This window comes from Delphinapterus leucas, chromosome 18 (genome assembly GCF_059928025.1).
Source record: "Delphinapterus leucas isolate spDelLeu-1000000601 "Yukka" chromosome 18, BTC_Dleu_Yukka2, whole genome shotgun sequence".
Classification (NCBI taxonomy): Eukaryota; Metazoa; Chordata; class Mammalia; order Artiodactyla; family Monodontidae; genus Delphinapterus; species Delphinapterus leucas.
In genome coordinates this window covers 54,885,988-54,910,651 of record NC_143146.1, presented here as the reverse complement: position 1 = coordinate 54,910,651, position 24,664 = coordinate 54,885,988, and the positions used below count along the sequence as shown (strand labels likewise).

The 24,664-nt window shown below is 40.0% G+C and overlaps 1 protein-coding gene across 9 annotated transcripts in view; it reads right to left on the bottom strand.

Annotated features, from left to right (window-relative positions):
- The window catches only part of DGKH (diacylglycerol kinase eta), a 179,836-nt gene that overhangs the window by 81,504 nt on the left and 73,668 nt on the right, over positions 1 to 24,664 (bottom strand). For all 9 annotated transcript variants that reach the window (XR_016388684.1, XR_016388685.1, XM_022574919.2 and 6 more), the window contains exon 4: positions 23,131 to 23,211. Coding sequence is in view for 7 of the 9 variants with exons in the window: in XM_022574919.2 (XP_022430627.1) it covers positions 23,131 to 23,211 (81 nt within the window). In the remaining 2 variants the exon portion in view is untranslated. The remainder of the gene's footprint in view (positions 1 to 23,130; positions 23,212 to 24,664) is intronic.

Here is a 24,664-nt window from a genome sequence, read left to right as displayed (position 1 = left end):
CTTTTAAAAACCCCAATGTCCAGGCCACGCTCCACACCAATGAACTCAGAACCTATGAAGGTGGGACTCAGCTACCAGTTTTTGCTTTATTTTTTTTAACTCTCAGGTGATTCTGAAGTGCAGCCAACTTTGAGAACCTGTGTTCTAAAGATATTTTATTGCAAATTCCCAACTGGAAACCACTCATGTAACAGCACAGTGATTCAGTGCCTAAACCCTGGAGTCAGACGGACTCAGGATGAATACCAACAGCATCCCTTCTTACGTGTGTGGCTATGAACGTTTCCTTGAGCCTCAGTTTCGTATCTGCAAGAGCTCTGCTGTGTGTGGTGTGGATCAGAGAGACAACCCAAGCAAAGCCTTCAGCACAGTGTCTGTTACAAGCCAAGCCTCACTAAATATTAGCATCACAATTATTCTTAGCGCTGACAGGGATGATGTACATATTTACAGCTTTCTTCTATAAGGTATATATTTCTTGTGTAAGTGCGGTACACAGACAAAAGTAACAGGAGCTTAGGACAAAAACGGAGGCATTTTGCCAACGGAATAGTCACTGACTAGCAAACCACCAAAATAGAAATAAAGATAACGACCTATGCCTTAGAAGACATTAGGAAAACATCAACAAACTCATTAAGAAGAAATGGTCTCCCCTCCCCTTCATTGCACTGCGTCTAACCTTACCCAAAGCAGGAATATAACGGCAAAAGGCTTACCAAAGAGCATGAGATCCCAGTACAGCAGTGAAAGAGTTCAGAATGCCGTCTCTAGTAGGTATCATGCCTAAACTGTTCAAGATAGAGGGTTCCTCCTTTTAACTCAGATTTCTGATTCTGCAATGAAGGAAATTCTGCAACCTTCTGTGTAACTTTAAGGGTCCAACAACTTCTTCTGTTCAAAAATTCTTATTTCTAATCTAAAGTTGTTTACAACATACTGATCACAGCCGCACCCTGGCATACTTATTGTTGTGTCTTTAGTGATTAATCCTGAATAGCCCTGACTGAAATAAGGATTCATTTGCAGTGAGAAGCCTTTCTTGGAGAGCAGGACAAACAAAAAGTTTAGTTGTGCTATAACAATGTTTGTTGTCTATACTTATTATAACTTAGGGGATATAATTTGACTTTTGTTAAAGCCCCATCAGGTATAAACACGTGTCTTTTTAACACTAGGTTTGCTATACCTGAAATTGCCTAAAGCTCAGTCTTAATATTCCTCTTCCATCCTTCCTCATAAAGTCTATATCCATCTCTTAAATTATGTATGTTCCTTTTTTTTCCATTCTTCATTTTTGGAATGAAGTAATTCACTTTAACAGCTTAAATGTGCCAAACTGCAACGTAGTTGCAAAACACTACACACATATGTAGTGTTCTACAAAATACATCTTATGTATTTTGAGAGCAGAGATACTTCAAAGAGTAAATAGGGATCACTACATCCAAGGGCATAGGTCTTTAATGATGTGTTTGTACCTGAATCAAGACAAGAGTTTTTTCAAAACATAGCCAACCACGCTCCAAATTAGATTTGGTGAATCAAAATCTTATTTTGGGGGGAGACGTGGATAATTTCAGATGTAAATAACTGTATATTGGCAAAGCTATACAGGTAATTCTGGTGCACACCCATTTATCAACCACGAAGGGTAGGTAACAGAAGCATCCAACTTTCCCATTAGTCAAAGCAGGATCTGGTCTAAAATAATGTAAAGAAAGTGCTCTTAACCTTTATGGGCCCCATCTCCCTTTTCTGCACCCTTCTGCTCCCAAATTTCCAGTGTCTCATCTGCCCCTAGTAATATTTCTTTGTGTGGGACCCATCTGTAATAGCCTCCCACCTATAGCACCCCATATAACAGAGTTTACAAAGTGGTGATCTCCGAGGTTTTTGTGGCCATTTCTGTTGAACCATGAAGTGCTGTGTTGTAAAACAACAAGTTAATATCCATCACATTAGACAGGTTCTTTGCTCATCACAACACAAGCAGCTTAAATCTATTTTCTTCAGCTGGCCACTCCACACACGTAACGGGGCATCTGAATTTGCAAATCCTATACAAACTCCCATGACTCCTTCGCCTTCTAGGGTCAGTGCTTCCCTATTTTATTACAGTCGCCTCAAGCCCCATCGGTTTTCTCAGGTGACAACTACTGATCTAAAGAGTAATTTTTTCTGAGGTGTTGATACATGATAAAGGTTTATTTTCTCCTAAGGGTGCCTGAATTTTAACAGGAGACTAATAAAAGTACAGAAGGTCACGACGAATGTATTTCTGGCACCAAGACCAAAGAAAGTGCCACAGGTATTTTCAACAGATAGTGTAATTTAAATCAGATAGTATAATTAAAATAACAGAATTTTAGATTAGGAAGAGACTTTCTCATACTGACGCAATACCATAAACATTATTCATTTTATAGCTGTAAACGCTGTGGAGTCTGCATTAAGTGCTCACGATGAAAGAGACTTAGGTTCCATGAAATCCTGGAACCCAAATTTCACAACATCTAAAATAATGTAAAATAACTTATAAAGATGTAATGGACTAATGGTAAGACCGAGATCAACAGGTAATTCACATACACGTGAGAACCTATTGATCTACAGCTGGAATTTATAAAGAAATTTTGCTCTGCAGGCAGCGCACTACGTAAATATCAATAGGATGCTAATTCATATTGCTTGGTAGTTGAACTAAGGTCTTCCCTACTCTCTTTCAGAATGATCTAAAAATCTTTTCATATGCCTGTTTAGGACCATGTTTAGATTTATAAACAAACACACACAGACCCTTTATGGAGCGTATGTAAAGAGTCAAAAAGGATATCTGAAAATCATTCTACACTTTTGTTTTTAGCTGAGTGATCATCCTCCTAGCCCATGAGTCCTTTCAGCTGAATAACAACCTACTGATCTTAGTGGGCATTCCTGGAATGTAGAGTAGGACATATCAAACGTCCCCATAGGCTCTCATAATAAAGGGGGAGGCATTAGTCATGATCTTGAGGAAACCTGTCTCAAAGCTGCTTATTATCCTATCTAAGAAGAAGGTATATATCATCTGGATATGATATTAATTTCAAAAATCAAACTACAACAATAATTACCTATACATTGATATAAATATTTGAGAATTTTGTAGCATAGATATGAAACGTTACTCCCTTGGGGCAAGATTCTACGAAAACATGCAAGTATTGAAAAAAATAAATTCTAACGGAAATGTGTTTGTAAGTACATAAAACATTTATTCTGAAAAATCTACAAATTATAGGAAGGGAAAGACTCCTGAATGAGAGCAGAACATCTTTGCTAGGAATATGTGTCTTCTTATCTACAAGAACACTTGACTACAGACTTATGGCAAAAAGGCAGTAACTCATTGATTCTTCAATCATCTCTGTAAATTAAGTATGGTGTTAATTTTGTTACAACATATTGAAGAGCAAAAAAAATCTAGCAGCTCAATGAGTTGTCCACAATTACTTAATCCACTTCCTCCATGAGGAGTTTAAAAAGTGTTACAGCAAATTAAAAAAAAAAAAAAAAGATTACTCCTTCACTGTAAAATACTGAATTGAGTAACTATGGTCAACTCACTAAATCTCTTTCACAGCTTCTCAATACCTAGGCTTTGTTTGAGAAGAAAGATGGAAAAGAGGTAGAGCTAAAACTGGCAACCATATTTTGAGGGATGCCTACTGAAGAATGAGGGGCCACTACAATGATGTGAAAGATCTGCTTTAAAACACTTCACATAAAATAGGGAAGAGAGAACAGATGAAGCAAGTGTGGCAACATCTAGATAATAGTAAGAGCTGGGCAGTGGGCATGTGAGGGTTCATCACAGTTATCCTGAGTCTGTGTATATTTGAAATTTTTCACAATTAAAAAGAAAAAAAATGTACCAAATGTTTGGGAACCCCGAGCAAAACCCTTCAAGGAACTAAGAAGATGAGGGACGTGGGTATCTTAAGTCTCAGCTTGCAGGCCATACCCACCAGGACCCAAGCCTCTGACCTCCTACCTCTTTCTCCCATAGCAAACTCAAATTAGATGAGTAACGTGGTTCCCTTTCTCAAGTGACCTAAGATGTCCACAGGAGCTAGTGAAGTAAGACTTCTGATCACTGACTGAGATGGGGTGGAAATAAGCTGCAGAGAGCTGTGCGAATTTTACTTCCATCTAATTCTGGAGTTTCAGTGACTCTGCTTAAGATTAGTTCTGTAGATCATAAAACTTGACTAAGGAATCATGGCTTTCTAACAAGGTCATTTTCTGTGCTAATTTGATTTTCCTCAAATATAAATAAAACATAAATTCTGGTACCTGTTTCCATGAAAAAAGGAACCACAGATGTCAATACTATCAGTACCAATATTCTCAGTATTTCCACAGGATCTCACTTTCTAAAAAGCAAAGTTACCCTTTACTTGAATTTAAAAATATAAAATACTCTAAAATCAAAATTTTATTGAAAAGCATTTAATGAAATGTTAACACAATAAAACAGAGACGCGTAAGGTGGCAGAACCAAAATATTTTTCAAATGAGCAACTGAACTCAACATTATATAATTTATACAGTCTTAGAATCCTTACAAAAACTGTAAAAGAAAGCAGCCTATTTAACATCTTTATGGGAATATCTTGTCTTTAAGGCTTTGTTTCATAGTAATGGTCCTAACCGTCACTTCCCAGAAGCATCTGGTTCACTAGAGAGCCAAAGGTAGAAGGACATAGTGAAATCTTACAGGGTAGAGACGACAGTCCCTTTGAGGTTGTGCTCTTCTCCCTGCTCTCCCTGGAAAAAGAGACAAGGCGAAGGCTTCAGGGAGTCTACCAGGAAAGGCTATAAGTGTTACCTGCTGGAGTATGCTACTGTATCATTTACATAGATAAATTACTTGTACAATGACAAACCACTGCTTCTGTGAAGACTAATAAAGTTTGGATCCAAGTCAGTACTAAAAGTCTCTTAGAATTCAAATGAACTATAATTATTAACGTTAGTCAATCCCTGTTGTATTAGTTTCCTATTGTTGCCATAACAAAGTATTCTCATACAGTTGTAGTAGTCAGAAGTTTAAAATCAAAGGTGTCAAAGGGTTGCATCCCTTCTGGAGATGGTAGGGGAGAATCTATGTCCTTGTTTTTTCAGTTTCTAGAGGCTGCCTGCATTCCTTGGTTTGCGGTGCCTTCCTTGCATCATTCCAACCTTCTGCTTCCACAGTCTCATCTTCTCTGACTCTGATTCCTCTTGTCTCCCTCTTATAAGGACCCCTGTGATTACACTGGGCCCACTCCAGCAATCCAGGATAATCTCATCTCAAGATCCGTAACATAATCACAACCACAGAGTCCCTTTTGCCATATAACGGGGTGTTCACAGGTTACAGAAATTAGGATGTCAACACCTTTAGGGTTCATTATTCAGCTTACCACACCCACAAAGTAAATATAATACATAGTCATAACTTTTGATATTGCAATAATGAACTGGTAAATCAATGACACCTCTACTGTATTTTCTTATTATAGTCACAATTTTAATTAATATCCATGGATGCAAACAACTTTTCTTCAAAGGAATTAATAATTAAGTTCCTTAAAAATAGGAGGCTCTCATGTTGATAAATAAACAGAAGTATTACTCCTGCAGCATGCTACATTTTCAGAGTGCCTTGCTGTCAATATGGTCACATACATTATCTCAGTTAATCATCCATGTATATAGCTGGCCTACGTGATAGATAAAAAGAAATTTAACTTGTTTAAAATCGCAAACTCGTTAAATAGGAGAGCCAGAGTTTACAGTCAGAACTTCCGGCTTCATATCATAACCTCTTTCCTTGTTAAACCAGACAAGTAGAGCTTGTTTCTCAGCTGCCTTTATGTGCACCATACAACCCTGCTGAAAGTGAAATCTCTTGTGCTATAATTTGACCTATCCAACTCTAAGAAACCAAGTGTCATCAAAACAATTATGTCGATTGCAAACAAAAGGGTTAGGATAAAGCAAGTTTCAGACTAGCAATAACAAAATAATATTTCCTGTAAATAATTAAGCTACAGCTTCATTTAACTATATAATAGTATTTATAACTAAAATATCGCTAAAAATACACTTAGCTCACCAAACTTGGTTTAAAATGAGATCTAAAAATTACTGATCAACATTCTAAGAGGAGACCAAAATCAAGTAATACTTACACTGCCAATATAAAGCAAGCCTATTTCACAACTACCAAAGGGAATTAAAAGAATTCAGAACTGAAAGCCAGGCCACACAAATCAGCTATGTAATTCTGTGTAGTTTGCTTAGTGTTTGCAAGTTTGCAAGCTCCCCATGAGTCCAACACCCAAGTGTTTGAAAATCAGAGCTAATAACCTGATAAGCTTATCTAAGGTCTCCACTTTCACTCTCCACCACAAGGTGCTATTCTCCCCTTTATAGCACTTTTCTCCACTTAGATAATAACATCTGATTATTTTCTGACTCCATCCACTTCATGTCTGTTGCACAACTGTATTCTAAAAGTCAAACACACACACACACAAAACATAAATAAATAATAATAAATACAAGTCAAACACAAGTGTAGCACAGAGCATATTAATGTCTTAAGCAATGGGCAAAGATAATGGGTTAGATGAGCTATAACATTACGAGAAAAGTGCTGAAGGTTACCTATGGTGATAGTTTAAAAACTTACACTCTCTATTTGAATCCATCCATCCAACTACTCATTCAGTCACTAGGAAATGTAAAGAGTGCCTTTTGTATGCCGAGCAATATTGCAGCCCTGGAAATACTCTGTCCTTTCACTTAAGGAGCTCATGGTACAATGGGGAACACAGATACGTAATTTCAATATAGTCAGTTCCTGTCATCTTCCAAACCACTTGGCCTGACTTAAAAGATCCTTCAAGATCTGGACCCTTATCTATGCTCTCAGCACCCAGGGTGCAACTAGAATACAGTGAAAGGGCAGCTAACCAAAACTGAAGGATCAGGGAAAGCTTTGTGGGAGATGACACTCAAGCATTTAAGGATGAATGTCAAGTAAGATTTCGGAGGGGATGGGGAGGAAGCCAGAGAAGGGGAAAGGAGGAAGGGATATTGCAAATGAAGGGACACACAAACACACAGATGAAGAAAGGTCAAGGTAAGGAACGGTATTTTAAGTAGTGTGATATGACAATCACAGGTTGCAGAACAAAGAGAAACCAGAGAGGCAGTTACGAAAAACCTTTTAATCACACTCAGGAGTCTGGATTTGATCTTCAAAGTGACAGAGCACTACGAGAGGACTGTAAGCAGGAAAGAGACACAAAATACTTTATTTTAGAAAGATAACTCTGGCAGCAATGGGGTGGGTCAGCTGGGTAGTCAAGAGACAGGGGAGAAGACTCTTACGAAACTGTGGGAAAGGCAAGACAGGACAAGAGTTCAGGGTGGCGATGGGGCTGCTGTGGAGAGAAGCCGTCTATGAAGACTGGAGCCAACAGCAGAGATGATTAAGGGTTTAATAGCGTTTTCAGAGGCAGCATTAACGGGCCTTGGTGACTGGCTGTGAGAGATAATGAGGGAGCAGTTTAGATGATTCCAGTTTTCACTTTTAGAATGAAAATCAGTTTAAAGCCCAAAATACTATTTATGGAGTAATTATAACAGGCCAGGACCTGTGTGTGCTAAAATATATCATATCATATATCATATATCATTTCATATATCATAGCATACCATATCACATCATATATCATATCGTACCATATCAAATTTCATCCACACAACTCAAAAAGTAGCATCCATTTTACATTTGAGGAACCTAAGGCTCAGAGAGGTTTGTAACTTGTCCAAGGTCACAAAGCACACGTAGAATTTGAAACTATATTGTGTCTGCTTTCCTAGCCATCTACTAGAGAATGAAAGAATAGCAAAGAATTTATTGGCATTATCCTAAAAGGACAGACAGAACAGGCTGTACAAGCTACTCACTTTTTCTCCCCTTAAAAGATAATCAGTGATACTACAGTTATATCTCAATCCTATATATACTTGTACATTCTTTAAAGATGAACAAGAAAAGGTACTGGTAAAATAATAATAATAAATTTAATTTACTAATATAGACAGGTTTCTGCAAACCAGACACCTTTGGAGAACAAAATTTTGACGAGATTAGATAATCATATGTAGCACTGTATTTGAAGTATTGCACTGTCCATGGGAAACTGAAAGGTTTTTCTGTTTGTTCAGTATTAATTTTAATAACAAGGAGCACAGTGATTTCAGAAATTCTTTACGGAGGCTGTAACACACACTTCCCCCGTAAACTAGCAGTGACTGTGTGTTAATGGACACAGTAAAAGTTTTACCACTCATCTAATATTTTTCGGCTGCACCAGCAGCTGGAATGACGCATTGGCCGCATTCCCTTGGCACCGCTCCTTTGGTTTGTAACCACACATTGCTCTGTACAGAACTCATATGCGATGGGAATTGTCAAAACAAAATAATCCTCTTGTTTGTACTGGTCACTACAACACTAAAACATGTCTAAAATCAAAATTTCCATTACACCATAATCATACTTAAGGAATAGGGAAGATGTTTGAATATGTTAGAAATGTAAAAAGAGCCAGGAAAACGATACTTTAAAAAGTACTTTAAATCGTTTTAATAGTCTTTAAAGCATCTCCATCAATCACCTCCTAGACATCACCAGGATATCTTACCATCATTTTAAATTCTCAGTGTCCGATTCACAATGTCTTCTTTTCAGGCCCCACAGACCTGCTTGTATTCTTGTTTTCGACCCTTAATTAAAGGCATCATTTACATACCAACCCCCCTAAATTCAACAACCCTACGTTAGTTTGCTCCTCTCCCTTCTCCCTTCCCTTTGGCCATAGTTCTCCTGACTTTCCCAAAACAACTCTCATCCATCCCTCCCTTCGCTCCTATTACAGGTGCTCTGATATGTACCCTTACCATGGTTTCCTTGACACTGCAGCAGTGTCCAACTTGGGCTCCCTACTAGATCCATCACTCTTGTCAAATGCATCTGCTAGGAAGCTGTCAGAAAGGGCTCCCATGTAGCATCTAAAATTTTTTTGAATAAGTAATTTGTGATACAAAAAATATTTCAGGGCTTCCCTGGTGGCGCAGTGATTGAGAGTCCGCCTGCCGATGCAGAGGATACGGGTTCGTACCCCGGTCTGGGAAGATCCCACATGCCGCGGAGCGGCTGGGCCCATGAGCCATGGCCGCTGAGCCTGCGCTCCGCAACGGGAGAGGCCACAACAGTGAGAGGCCCGCGTACCGCAAAAAAAAAAAAAAAAAAAAAAAAAAATTCAAAGTATATTTAGAAGGAAAAGTACCTCTCCCTTTTCGAGCGTGTCCCCAGCTACCAAGTTTCCTTGCTGAAGGCAAATATCTGTAAGCTTCTGTTACCCCTCCAGAGACATTCTTTGCACTTACAACACATATGTGGTCTTTTGAGGTTTAAATGCATGTGTGTATGCACACACACAGAGTGACATTTTATACATGCATGCTGTTTCACATCTGGCTTTCCCACTGAATAAAACTTGGAGTTTGGTGTGTATTGTTACATAGAGAGCTGATTCATTCTTTTTCATGGTTGCATAACATTCTACCGTGTGATATATTTCATCATTCATTTCAACCAGTCTCTAATTTGCGCATTTGGATTGTTTCCAATCTTTCCCTATTACAATGTGCAATAAATATCCTTGTACATATGTCTTTGCACACATAATTGGTACATTTCATCACCTCTGCTAATTCTGGATGATGTGGGCAGTAAAGGTATTGATGAATCTAAAAGACTTGAAAAAACTTTCTTTACAATCTACCCCATAAAGTATGTATCTTTTTTTTTTTTTTTTTGCGGTACGCGGGCCTCTCACTGTTGTGGCCTCTCCCGTTGCAGAGCACAGGCTCCAGACGCGCAGGCTCAGTGGCCATGGCTCATGGGCCTAGCCGCTCCGCGGCATGTGGGATCTTCCCGGACTGGGGCATGAACCCGTGTCCCCTGCATCGGCAGGCGGACTCTCAACCACTGCGCCACCAGGGAAGCCCTAAAGTATGTATCTTGATCGTATTGTGTTAAGGCCCAAGTTAAAATTTTTTTCAGTAGTCATTTTGGGTAGTCATGTCAGTACTTGCTGGTGGGCATGCTCCTACCCATCCTGAAAAGGAACATGCAACCTAGAACATCGTCACAGGAACAACACTTTACCTGTACGAAAACAAAACAAAACAAAACACTCTGATTTTTACAAAGGTTTCCAAAGGGAGAAGGATTTGCTGCTTTGTCCTGACAGCCTTTCTTATATTATGAGCCTAACAAATAGGGAAGTTCTAATTGAGCAGCTATGAAAAATTCATTATTGTTGGCATCTTTCACTGATGGAACTCTGAAAGAGAAAATGGCCATTTGTGCAGAAACCAGACCACAGAGGCCAAACATTCAACGCTTATAAACATGAGATCCATAGAATATACATCCATACAACGTAGAGAATACTGTGACTCTTCCCACTTGAAATATTAGCAGCAGGCCCATAGGACTTCTGGTTACTATCCCAGTAACTACCCACCATCAGACATTCATACTGTAGAGGGTTGTGCTAGATTATTACAAAGCATTAGTGAAGTGTGTAAAAGCATCCCATTTGCAGGGACAAGATACCCTACCAACTGACCCAGACAGACCATGTCATTAGGTGATGTCCGGTGTCTGGATCAATGGAAGACATAACTCAACCTTGCTGGAAGGGGCCCAATTAAGCGCTGATGTCAAGGGCCAGGTTATCCTATGGCCACAGCCTCTACTCTAAGATGCCAGCTCTGTTTAATAGCGTCTTGATAATAATCTGTTTCTCTCCAAGATTTAAAGACCATCTTCTGCCTTGAGTCCCATAGCGGGGGGCAGCTTACAAGAAACTTCTGAAAGTATCCTAAGACAGCTGTCTGATCTTTCATAAACCCTGGTCAGCTAACACAGCCTGAGTGTCAGGACTGTCCAAAAGCCTTCAGATCTGCTACCAGCAAGTCTCATCCTGTGATAACGAGAAAAACTAAAAAGGAAAAATATCTCCAGCCGGAGAGCAATCCACCCGCGTGTTGTCAATAGGAAGGTCTTGCTTCTGATGCCCCTTGTCTGTTGCTGACTAGACTGTAATCTGTCTTCCAGGAGTAAAAACCTACCTTTGCCTGCATGCATTGAGATTTGATCTTGGCAAAGTTGAAACTGGGTCCATAGAAACGTTTAAGGCAGAAACTACTGAACTGAAAAATCTCTCCTTTAAACACTTTTTTGTTGGAAATTAAATTCTTACCAGAGGCCTGTCACAATGCAGAGAGCAATCAAAACTGCTAATCCGGGCTTCCCTGGTGGCACAGTGGTTGGGAGTCCGCCTGCTGATGCAGGGGATGCGGGTTCGTGCCCCGGTCCGGGAAGACCCCACATGCCGCAGAGCGGCTGGGCCCGTGAGCCATGGCCGCTGAGCCTGCGCGTCCGGAGCCTGTGCTCCGCAACGGGAGAGGCCACAGCAGTGAGAGGCCCGCGTACCACAAAAAAAAAAATTGCTAATCCTCTCTCTTCCATTAAAGATAATTCACCTAATGACTATCACCAAAATTGACCTTGGGTGGCAACCAAGCAAGCAGTCTAATCATTGCTAGCTGGTACACCGGTCTACACACCCTTCTTTCCACCTGTACGGTAATGAGGATTCACTAGGAATGGCCGGACTGGACTAAATCCTATTTAAAATGTTGATTACTGCTATTGCACTCATAAAATTCCAATATGCTATTCATCCTCATGGAAAAATCACAGGCTTTAAATATGAATGATCCTACTTGTTAACTACATAAATTTACGAAATTATGTTCTCTGAACCTCACCTCTTCATCTATTGAAGGGAAGGAAGAATAACTACTTCATGGGGTTAATGAGATAATGGAGTGAGATATAAACTAAAAATTACTTGCTATGTGCTCATTACTCCTTATTGCAGGTTACAGGACCGACCAAAGAGGTTTTGGAAATGAATAATCATTTATTTTTCTTATCTATATTATAAACACCTTAAATTTTTAAAACATGTAGAATAATAGCCTTTCCTTAGTACTGTTTTAATATTTCATTAACATTCAAGGAGGACTTAAAACTATTTTAATATTAAAAAAAAATAAGTGGTTGTTTTAAATTGTCTAATGGAGCCAAAATCTGAAAAGCGTAATGACGTGTTCTCATTTTTAGAGCATTTCATGCCAGATGCAAGGCCAGATTCTGAAGTCATCAATAAGACCAGGTGTGATGAACAAAGCACCCCTTTTTGTGTGCACATCATTTGGGTTTTGTCAGGGTGATTCAAGACTGCAGGAGGCTTGGACCACTCATAAGGCCCAGGACGGCAAACATCTCTGGAATTTTCTGGAGCGTTTGAGCACCACCACGGCTCTTCATTATTCCCAGTTTCTTAACAGGGAACCAAGGATTCTGACTTCCTGGGAGATATGGAACGCCAAACTCCTTAGAAAACAGGACTCTACCCTGCTGGTCAGTATAGAACTTCCAAGATACTAAAACTCTTCAAGATTCTGCTGTTTCAGTCAGAGGCCACAAGATAACAGGATATCTTTAGCTGATATCCAGACATTGATGATGGTTTTGGTTATTTTTGTTTTAATTTTTTTTTACTAGTAGTTTATTTTCCCATGTTAGGCCTCTATTCCAGGTACCTCTGTGAGACAGGATATGATCTCTTACAGGGTTTGAGGTTTCCTTCTGTACCACAGACGGGGATCAGAGCTAACCTAAATCAGTATGGAACTAAGGAGCCTTCAACTAAGAGGCTTCAGCCACGTTAAGACCACAGTGAAGACCAAGTAAATCGCATAGCCCTTCTCCAAAAGGGGCATGGCGAAGCAGCCAGGCTGGCAGCATGAAGAGATCTCCTGTGGAAGTCTGCACAGCTTAGAAGCCTCTGTACAACTGGATGACTGGTCAGCCTGGGGCTGCTCTTTTGAAACTTGAGCAACCCTTGCCCGTCATCACGCAGAATCTCTCAAAAGAGACAATGGATCTAGAAGTTTAAGTCCACGTAGCTACAGCTGCTGTCTCCAAGATCATGGCGTGAGTGACAGCATCAGCTCAGGACCATCTAGTTGGAACCTGGGAAAGGCCTAGTACGTGGAACATATCAGTGAAATGCAGATTTACAACTAGCCCAAGAACAGGAGGCTGTGCAGCATGTGGCCATTCACTGGGAGCCTCAATACGGCACGGGCACTGTGGAGGTCAACCCTCCATGATACAGGCCTGACCTTTCATCTGGGTGGACGTCTTCCATTGGCCATCCCCAAGATGCCTGAGGCTAAGGCTTCCCAGGGAACCAGCTTCATAAAACACTGGTGTTTAGGGTCAGGAATAAGCAGTTCTACATGGTTCACCATATTTTGGTGGCAGAAATACTGACACCGGGTATGTGTTTGTGGAGAAAAGCAGATGAAGCAGTCCAGAGGATTTTGTCTATGGAATCCTGAATGGTCAAAGAGTTTGCGTAATCTCTTCTCTTTCCTGTAACTTGGGCCCCTGTGATGACACAGTTTCTAGTCTTAGTTGGGAGGCAGTTCATTGCTTTTTGTATCCGAAGAATCCTATTCTAAGGCCACATACTTTAAAGACAGGGACCTACTCCTGGAGGCTTTTAAACTTTTTCAAAATATGGTACTCAGTGGCCAATTCCTTTTAGTCACCACTGTATATCCAGAATCTAGCACAGTGTCTGATATATACAGCAAGCTTTTGATAACTATTTGCTAATGAATGAATGAATGTCTAAGGGCAGTTCTGGAAGTGGAGGACCAGGTGGGGAGTGGGCTGCTGTGCAACAGCCTAGGGGGATAGGAAAGGTATGGAGGCAGCAGGTGCAGGTTACTGACCAGGAGCGCCATTCTCTCCCTGAGTCATGGATCTTCAGCAAGGCCAGGACAGGGTAAGGGGCAAGTGGTAATGCCAAGCACGGCTACTTAACATGGTACCCTGTCTGGACCTCCAGGGACACAGTTCTCTCGACGATGAGCCCTCTTTCCCAACATTTTGATGGTGTCTATTCATATCATCATTCATCAGAGGGTCTGTCTGATGAAACTGATCTGGAGACCCATGGTCTGATTATGCAACCAAGCCCAGGTTCCCAGAGCTCCCGAGCTGCCAGAATACTCAAGGACATGCTCACTGGTTCTTGCCTTACTTTAGAAAGTCCATTTGAAAGATGTATGGAAGGTTACTAGCGATGGTGGAGACCTCAGTTAATCTATTTGAAAGGTTCATGGAAGAGTACTAAGGAAGGTGAAGACAAAGACACACTTCTCCCACCCACACCTTATTTCCACCCCAAGATTTTAGTCTAGCTACAAAAGGACCAACATTTTCTTACCTCCTAAGACTTTGGCCTAAGGAAGCTCACCATAATGCTAAGAAGTATTTCTCTGGGTTATACTCTTGGAAAAGATCTACACCACTCAATGAAAAGATAAACATGATACTCCCACAGAAACAACGATAAGACGTTTCATTTCTAAAAGCCTGGTGTCGAAGTTATAGAAAACCAAATACCAATTTCAAACTTAACGTATAAATTATCAGATTCATAGTATAAAGTCTAACCTAAACTGTATATAAGTCAACTTTAAAAGGGAAAACAATAACCCCTCAAATTGCATGAATGTGGTATCACTTGAGAGTGCAATACAATATTTTAACCAACATAGACATTAAAAAATATGAGGTTTGCTACTATCTGGCATCTAATAATTATGTGGAAATACTGCAATGGTTAATCATAGGCAAGAATCATGTTTGTAAGACTTATTGTTGGTATAAAAATAATCTGAGTCATGATGTGTAGATTTCAAATAAGGATACACATGTTTATGGGTATATTATAATACTACACCACGGGGGAAAATTAGGAAACTATGCTCTCTAGGCTAAAACTTGAAATAACACCTTTCTCTCAAAGAAAAATTAGAGTTTACAAATATCATTTATTCCTTCAACAAGACACATTCCTTCATTCATTTAACAAATATTTATTGTCTTTCCACTCTATGCCTGGCCCTGTGTTAGCCTTGAGGATTCAGTGGTGAAGAAGACAGTCTTTGTGCCTAAGGAAATTTCAGTCTCCTCCATCTCCCCTCCCACATACACACACCATGCAACACTCTCTCCAACAGCATTCTTGAAGGAAGGTCCCTTAGCTCCTGCTGTGTCCTATAATGAGACAGAGTGTGTAAAATGTCCAGCATGGAGTCGAGCAAGCTCTACATCCACTGCTCCTTGCCTACTCCCAACAAACGCCAAGAGCTGAGAGCCCCGAATTCTGTACTAGCTGCACATAGCTGTCAGTCATCCAACCTTGAGATAGTCATTTCAGCTCCTTGAACCTGAGTCTGCTCTGAGGACTCTCTTCTTGAAGGCCACTTTCCGATCACAGGGAATGAGATGACTAGAGATTTCTAATAATGGGCAGAGCCATTACCTCACAAGAGGCCAGTTCTATCAGATGACACAGTTATAAAGTACTCTTTTGTGTAGAGCTGAAACGGTCCCTCCGTGAATTCAACCACGGATCTTTGTCCTGTACGCCAAACCTGTCTACTGCTTCTTATCCATAATAATCCCTCAAATATTGAAAAGATGTCACATCTTCCCAAGTCTTTAAAATAAAAAGTGCCCTTTGGGCTTCCCTGGTGGCACAGTGGTTGAGAGTCCGCCTGCTCATGCAGTGAACACGGGTTCGTGCCCCGGTCCGGGAAGATCCCACGTGCCGCGGAGCGGCTGGGCCCGTGAGCCATGGCCGCTGAGCCTGCGCGTCCGGAGCCTGTGCTCCGCAACGGGAGAGGCCACAACGGTGAGAGGCCCGCGTACCGCAAAAAGGAAAAAAAAAAAAAGTGCCCTTTAATGTCAGTCAATCCCATTTTCCGGACCTTTTTTAATAATATTAGTTACCTGCCTCTGTGAGGTCTTTATCAACCTTTCTATTTAACATGTAGTGCCCACAATAAAATACAGTGCTCTAAATTTGTAGTACAACCAGCAAGTGCTTGTGATACATCTAGTAACACAATATAAGACTCTATGATTGGGCTTCCCTGGTGGCACAGTGGTTAAGAATCTGCCTGCCAAAGCAGGAGACACGGGTTAGAGCCCTGGTCCGGGAAGATCCCACATGCCGAGGAGCAACTAAGCCTGTGCGCCACAACTACTGAGCCTGCACTCTAGAGCCCGTGAGCCACAACTACTGAGCCCACGTGCTACAACTACTGAAGCCCACGTGCCTAGAGCCCGTGCTCCACAGCAAGAGAAGCCACCGCAGTGAGAAGACTGTGCACCACAACGAAGAGTAGCCTCCACTCGCTGCAACTAGAGAAAGCCCACACACAGCAATGAAGACCCAATGCAGCCAAAGATCAATAAATAAAATTAAAAAAAGAAAGACTCTATGATTGACTTGGAGGAGAAAAGACAACTGAACGTGTAAAAAGCAACCACAGGAATACTATCTGAATCATACTCATTTACAACTCCACAATAAAGAGGCAGGATAGCAGAGCAGTCAAGAGTACAGACTGAGGCCATTTAACCCAGATGGGTTCAGATTCTAGCTATTTATATGTATTGGATGTTAACCTCTCTGTTTCAGATTTCTCCCCTATAAAATGGGAAGCATAATAGAACCTACCTTATAAGACTGATATAAAAAAGTGAATGAGTGATCAGACATAAAGCAGTTATAAGAGGTACAGAGTAGACTAAATATTATCAAATAAAATAGGCAACTTATTTATCTAAGTGATTATGTATTAACATGTTTATCTAAATGCCTGTTTTGCAATGTGCATTCACAAATGATATAAAAAGAAAATAACTTTTCATTATTCCCATGTATCTAAAGATTGAGTTATTAATGGATAAAAGTAAATTGACACTTCCTTAGGTTCAAAGGATGTGATCTCTCTCTTAAGAGAGAAGACGAAGTGAATTATATTAACAGAGAGGAAGCTAAGAGGAAAACAGAATAAACAGAAAGTAAACATGAAAGAAACAAGTTCTTAACATTTTCCCCTTCCATGAAAACACAGTCTGCTCATTTCGACTACACTATGAATGCATACTTTTCTGCACTTTATGTGCAGTAAGAGTATTCTCTGTATTGGTGTGTTTTTATGTCTACTTTTAAAAACCTCATCAGAAGAGTCATCATCTAATGCTCATCAACTTCCGGTCATGTCTACCTTGGCAAGTGACCCCTGAACTAAAATGATGCTGTTTCAGTGCTCATTTAGTTCTAAAAATACGTGCTGCCACACAGCATCTGTTTCCATACAACTAAGCCAGCATGGATATGAAGTAACCATGGCACTTCAAACACACTTGTAGATCACTCACTAACAATGCTAAGGGTGGTTAAATAACCAAAATAAATTACCTCTGTATTTCTTTCTAGTTCAAAAAAAAAAAAAAAAAAAGCTCTCTTTACAAACCTTCCTAAGAAGTTTTACCAATGTTGATACAATTTCTTTAAAAATGATGACTCATTTATTTAAGGTTAAGCCCAAACTTCATTAAAATTTAAAGAAAACAGTCATTTGAACAATACACTTTGAAAGCCTAATGTATACCACATCATTGTGATGGCTTTCAAATCATTAAAAAGCTCTTCTTTAGCAAATAACATTTACCTAACAAGGAACAACTGTATTCCATTTGTTACAAAATGGTTGCTTTTCCCAACAATACTTATTAATATTAGATAAAAGTGGAAATAAATCTTCACTACACCTCTGAGAAATAGGCAGCATGGAATGTTTTCTCAAGATAAAGTTCATCCATATTGTCTTTCAAAATTCCCAAACTTTTAAAAGTTGGCAATACTGTCACTTGTGAAGGGAATCAAGAGATAATAAGTTTGTGATAACAGTTGCCACCAACATGTATCAAACTGTACGTGCTCATCACTGTGCTAGGTATTTTGGTGCATTAGCACATTTCATTTAATCCTCAGAACCTATGAGGCAGATACCATTACTACCCTCAATTAAAGTTAAGGACACTGAGATTTATAGCAGTTAACTAATTTGTCTAGGGTCACCTAACTAGACACGGCCAAGCCATGACCCAAACCCCGGCTGTTTGACTTCAGTCTTAAGCTCTGCAATTAGAAAAATTTTAAAAAAGCTGGGGATAGACATGCCATGATTAGTGAGAAAGAGACAAAGAGAGCTGTGGGTGTGAGAAGAAAGAGAGCAGAGGCAAAGACTCCAGATGGAAAGAATACGGTGCAATAGGAAAGAGCCCTGAGTTAAACAGGAGATCTGCAATCCCTTCCCTGGGGGGCAACAGTATGACCAAAGGGAAATCAATTCTCTCTAGTTTAATGTAAGAAGAGCACATTCACATACAGCACAGAGGTATGTTAAAGATAAAAAGGTTAAAGTGAAAATAAAACTCCAAAACACCATGCAAATATCAATAAAAGAAAACAATTAAAAACGGACAAAAAAAATTAAGAATGTTTCACTGATTCCACAGTCATAGAAAATGTCACGGTAGAATTTTAAACTACAAATAAATTAATTGTGAACATTAACCTAAACACTCATAAAATGCCAATAAGGCTGTCTGGAACTGTTCTTTCCTGTTCCCCGATCACATCACTGACACCTAACATCACAGAAAATGCATTCAACGTTAGTAGGTTTTGTTGTTGTTGCCTACTGCAGAAGACACTTGTAAAACCAGAAATGCAAACTTAGGTCAAAATTAGCCCAATGTAGGGTAATTAAAAAGTATATACGTATGTGCACGTGCATGTGTGTGTATTTAATTTATCATGCCTATTTATTTTGACATTGTGAGACCTGGAGCAGAGGAATCCAGCTATTCTGTGAAACCAACAGACACTGTGAGATAATAAATAGGCATTGTTTTACGCCACTAATCTGTTACGAAACAACAGAAAACTAATACAATACCTGAGGCAATTTAGACAACCCAAAAAACAAGACAATTATTAACTCCAGGGATGGGAGCATAGGCCTGTTTAAAAGTAATCATCATGTAGGTATAACCATGTCTGTAGATCCTTTGACACCACCCTCAAGATGTCTGTGTCCCCTCCTCTGGAAGCTCAGTCAGTCTCAGTGCTTGCTCATAACCACAGAATGACTTCCGCAGCTAAGTCAGTTTCTGCCCTGCTCTCTAGAACACTCCCTGTAGAACCCATTTTAACAGAGTTTGACACTGGGTTTTTGGGTAAAGCACAGCTTTTCCACTTTCCATTTACTAATTATAGATTTTCCATTTACTATTATCCCTTGTCAATACATCATCCTCAGGGACTTCAAGGCAAAGTGTAGTGGCTGTAATGAGGCAGAATTCAGCTGTCGCTGGATTCCCCAGCCATAACACCACCGAACTACACCATTAACCTCTGACGCGAACTGGCCAAAATAACACCACGAGTAGCAGTCACTGGAACCCAGGAAGGTGGAACATTTAAATATTTAAAGATAGGGAGGATTGTCAATTACTGGTTGAAAACATACCTCTTATTCCATTTTATACCCTGGAAAGTTCTACCAAATTGATTTGCTATAAACCTCTAAGCAATCTGCCTAACAGTTTAGTCTCGCATTTCTCGTCCAACAAACTTCAGAAACGAAGTTTGGTTGAGTGAAACAGTGGAAATTTCTTGAAAATATTTCAACGAAAAAGTCTCCTCATGCTCCAAATGAACTTCCATCTTATTAATTAAAATCAACAAATACTTATGGATAAGGTACTATGAGATAAAAATGTATAACAGTGTCCCTATCCTCAAGAAGGTTATAAGAAACATAAGTACTTAGCCAAACACAAGGCAGAATATAGTAAGTTCTATGAGAAGGTACAAAAGGAGAGACTGCATGCAGTTGGAAGTCCAAGAAAGAGCTGTACGAAGGATTTGAATAACCTCTCCCAAATCTTAAATTTCGGAACCCTCACTCAGACTAAACTCTAGATCCTTGTCGGGGAGAACCCCTTATCCACAACCCCACCACGAGTCTCCACGGAGGGGAGAAAACTATTGCTCACTTCCCAGGGAAGACAAGTGGTTAATCTGATAGGTTAATCGCCTTACCTGACCTTCACCAGGGAGGAAGGAAGAATAAGCAACATTTTGCCCTCCGGCCTCCAACAACTTATCAGAAGCTCTGTATTTAGTGGTTACTGGATCCTGTTCAGCCATTAATAAAGTCATCCCATATTCCTTATGCTCCATTCTCAAAAACCGAGAACTCAGAGGGGGAAGATGGATCAGTTACTGATCCCTCAAACATCCAACAATCCCTTTTTATCTTTCTGTCCAGTATGCCCTATAAATCATCAATCCTGGGCCAATCTAGTTGTTTTTCTTTACTCCTATCTTTAAGAAAATGCTATAGGCCCAGGAATTAAGAACATTACTTATCTCCAATCTCTGGTGGACACTATCTACTACCTAGTAATCTTCTACTGGTCCCTGTTCAGTTTCGATTCTTATTTTCTATAGAAGCTCCTCCAAACCCTCCTAAAGTCTTATTCATAGCGTATGACCTAATGTGCAATTTCACTGAGAAAAGAGTAGTGTTTGGTTTTGAAATATATGAACTTCCTGCCCACACCTACTTCCATAAGCCTTCTGTCTCCTATTCAAGGCTAATCTCTTAACCTGTGCTCTGGGTCCCAGCCCCTGCAGTTTACTCAGCCATCACGCTCCAACAATTATTCCCTTTCTCTCCTGCAGCTTCAGCTTTTGATTCTAACAATTCTTTCCTCTCTTCATATAGACACACTCAAAATTCATTTTAAAAACAAAGCAAAAGATCCTCAACAACAACAAAACCAGAACTGCCTCTTCAAACCTAAACATTCTTGTTGCTACGTGTCTGCTCCTTTTTTTTTTTTCTGGTACGCGGGCCTCACTGTTGTGGCCTCTCCCGTTGCGGAGCACAGGGTCCGGACGCGCAGGCTCAGCGGCCATGGCTCACGGGCTCAGGCGCTCCACGGCACGTGGGATCCTCCCGGACCGGGGCACGAACCCGTGTCTCCTGTATCGGCAAGTGGACTCTCAACCACTGCGCCACCAGGGAAGCCCTACTCCTTCTTTTAACCGCCAAACTTGTAGGACAAGGAGTCCGTGCTGGCGCTCTCTGCCTTTCCACTTAGCATTTGCCATGTAGCCTACTGCATGCCACCCTCCACTGCAGCTACTCACATCAGTGTGACCAAATGACCTCCTGATTCACAAATTCAACAGACACTTTTCCTTTCTTCTTTGACTTGACCTCTCTACAGCATTTGATGTTTAACAACTTCCGTCTTGAAACTCCCTTCCACTGGCTTTTTATATATCACTGCCTCCTGATGTTCCTTCTATACTTCAGAATGCTCTCTCTCAGTCTTTATTGGTCAAACCTTACATTTTAACTTTTTCCCAGGATTCTATTCTTGGCTGTCCTCTCTCTTCTCAAACTCAACGGTCCCTGGGGAGGGGGTGGGGGAGGAATATTCACAGCATGAATTATCGCACATGCCCATAAATCAATAAGACTAAATCCGAACTCATTTGTTTCTTCTCCATCCCCTACCCTTACCAGTGCTTACCTCCATCATGGCACTGCTCTGTATTTGTTTATCTGTCTGTCCTCCCTGCCCTGGCACGCCTAGGGGATGAACACAAAACACTGCTGTCCATAGCGGAAGCTTCCTAGGGCAGGGGCTAGGAGTGTGGAAGGGGTCAGCGACCTAGCAAGAACAATGCGCCTGAGAGGACCTAAGGAAAATGTAGCTGTAAAAGTATCCCAGGGACCTCCCTAGTGGCACAGTGGATAAGACTCCACGCTCCCAAAGCAGGGGGCCTGGGTTCGATCCCTGGTCAGGGAACTAGATCCCACATGCATGCTGCAACTAAGGAGCCCACGTGCTGCAACTAAGGAGCTGGCGAGCCACAACTAAGGAGCCCGGGAGCTGCAACTAAGGAGCCCACCTGCTGCAAGGAAGACCTGGTGCAACCAAATAAATAAATAAATATTTAAATATTTTTTTAAGAAAAAGAATCCCAGATGAACTTCACTGAACTACACCATGAATATCTTGAGAGAAGTGATATATATATATATATATATATATATATATATATATATTTTATTTCTCTGAATCCCTTGTGTTTATTAGCACGAGTGCCTAGCAATGGTGGATCCTCAATTCATATTTAATTCATATTTTTGTAATCAAAGAAGTAGAAAAAGTATGGGATAGCTGAGATAAGCTTTGAAGAATTGGTAGAATTTCAACAGCTGTTGATGGAGGAGGGATCATTTAAGTCAGAGGGAATGGAAAAAGCATTAGGTTCAGACAGAACTGCTGGACTGGTGGGATGTATAAGGACAAATAATTATCAGTATGCTAGAATGCTGAGGAAGGATTTTACAGGACTTTACAGCGGAGTTACAGATGCAACCTGACAGGCGGTGGCAAGCCAGTGAGGTCTTTTAAGCAATGTGATTTGCAATTGGAAAAAAATTAACTGGAACAGAGGACACTTCTTTAAATAGCTGCCAAATGAATTACCTAAGTGAGAAGAAACAAAGGCCTGAACAACAGCAACTAGAGTAACTGTAGATTGAAAGGAGAAAATATTACTTTTAAGATTGAAAGTAAAAAACCAAACTTTTTGAATATTTAAGAACAGCGGAATTAGTTGAACATTAAAGGGAGGTGAAAATTTTAAGGCACTAAAATTAGAAGGTCTAAAAAGAAAACTATATAAATACTTTAAAAAAATACATTTAATACATTGGTTTATTGACCCAAACAATCATGACACGTTGGGTGTTAGCGTCTACAACGTACTTATCAAGTTTACTGTTCTTGGTGAGAACTCCAACACGTGTGACACACAGCCGGCAATTAAAGAGGGCGTTCAGTACAAGCTCACGAAAGATCATTCTATAACTTTTGAGGGGGGAGTTACCAGAGTATAACCATACCGTGAAGCTGTTGTTAGCATTTTTTGTGCTTGCTTCAGCTACACTGGCATCTGAGAGGTCAACTTCATCAAATATCAGAGACTGTTAATGAAAAAGAACACAAACATGTCAAGTGCAAACCTAACAAACTGTAAAGGACTTTAAAGAACTCCCCTGGCATATTGTTTCATTGAAAAATGCTCTGTGCTCTCCAGAAGCATCGTTTATGGGAAACCTACTACTCAGTGTATGACATACACACATACTCACACACTCCCCACAATGAGAAGAACTAGTCCTGGCTCAGATCACGGACAGTTACTGAACTTTTTGAACGTGACCTTCCTCATCTGTAAATGTGTTCAAATGAGATGGTGCATGTGCTCTGCAAATATAAGATGACGTTTCTTTTATACTCTTAAAAGAAGTTTTATTTATTTAATTTTTTTGCAGGCTCCAACATTTTTTTTTTTAAGCTTAGAAGTGATTTTAATCAAAAAAGTTTCAGTGGTAAAATCTCCATAGAACTAAAATCTTTAAAATGGACAATTGAAAAATTAGGAAATTCTAGTAAATAAATGTATCCTTCCCACTCTGAGTGAGTTGGTCCTTGTTCACAGTCATTCAATGTTCTTCCAGTGAGGCCGGTATAACACCACTCCTCTAGGACTGCTAGAAAAAGAGGCTTCCTTATCTAGTAACTTTTACCACCCCCCAAGATCTCCAGGGGTTTATGCAACTCTACTTCAACCCAACCAATCTGACCGTAAGACTTGTTCCCTGACTGCAAGGAATTTATAATCTAGCACGGGAGCTGAAATAGACACAACTTGTTTTAAGTAAGGGAGACTATTAAAAGTGGAAGAGCAGACACTACAAAATGCTATGGAAGGTCACAGCAGAAAACAAATGCTTTCTCTTGTGAATAATGGAATGAAGACAATTTTAGGGGGACCTTAAAGAAAATAGGGAATTTCTTTAAGTGGAGATAGAGGAAAAATCATCCTGGGGATCGAAAACATGGGGCAAGGCTGTAGACTATCGAGTGGTCAGTGTTGTCTGGAGATAAATGTGAGAGGTCAGAATGGAGCCAGATCAGGGATAACCATGAACATAATGACTTTTAAAATAAGATTATTCTATTTTGTTATTACTTCCACAGCTGCATAAACTAAGAATTATGTTTGTTTATTTATTTATTTTTTTAACCTCCTGGTGTATAACTCTACTAATTATATCACAAACACGTGTTTTTTAATATAGAAATGATCAATTATCCTACTGGCACAGTAACAATAAATCTTACTATTTTTAAATTGAAGTATAGTTGGACATACAATATTATGTTAGTGTCAAGAGCACAACATAGTAATTTGACAATCAAATACATCATCAAATGATCACCATGATAAGTCTAGTAACCATTTGTCATCATACAAAATTATTACAATATTATTAATTATATTCCGTATACTATACATTAAATCCCCATGACATTTAACCCTCCCCTCTGGCAACCACCCATTTGTTCTCTGTATCTGTAAGTCTCTTTCTG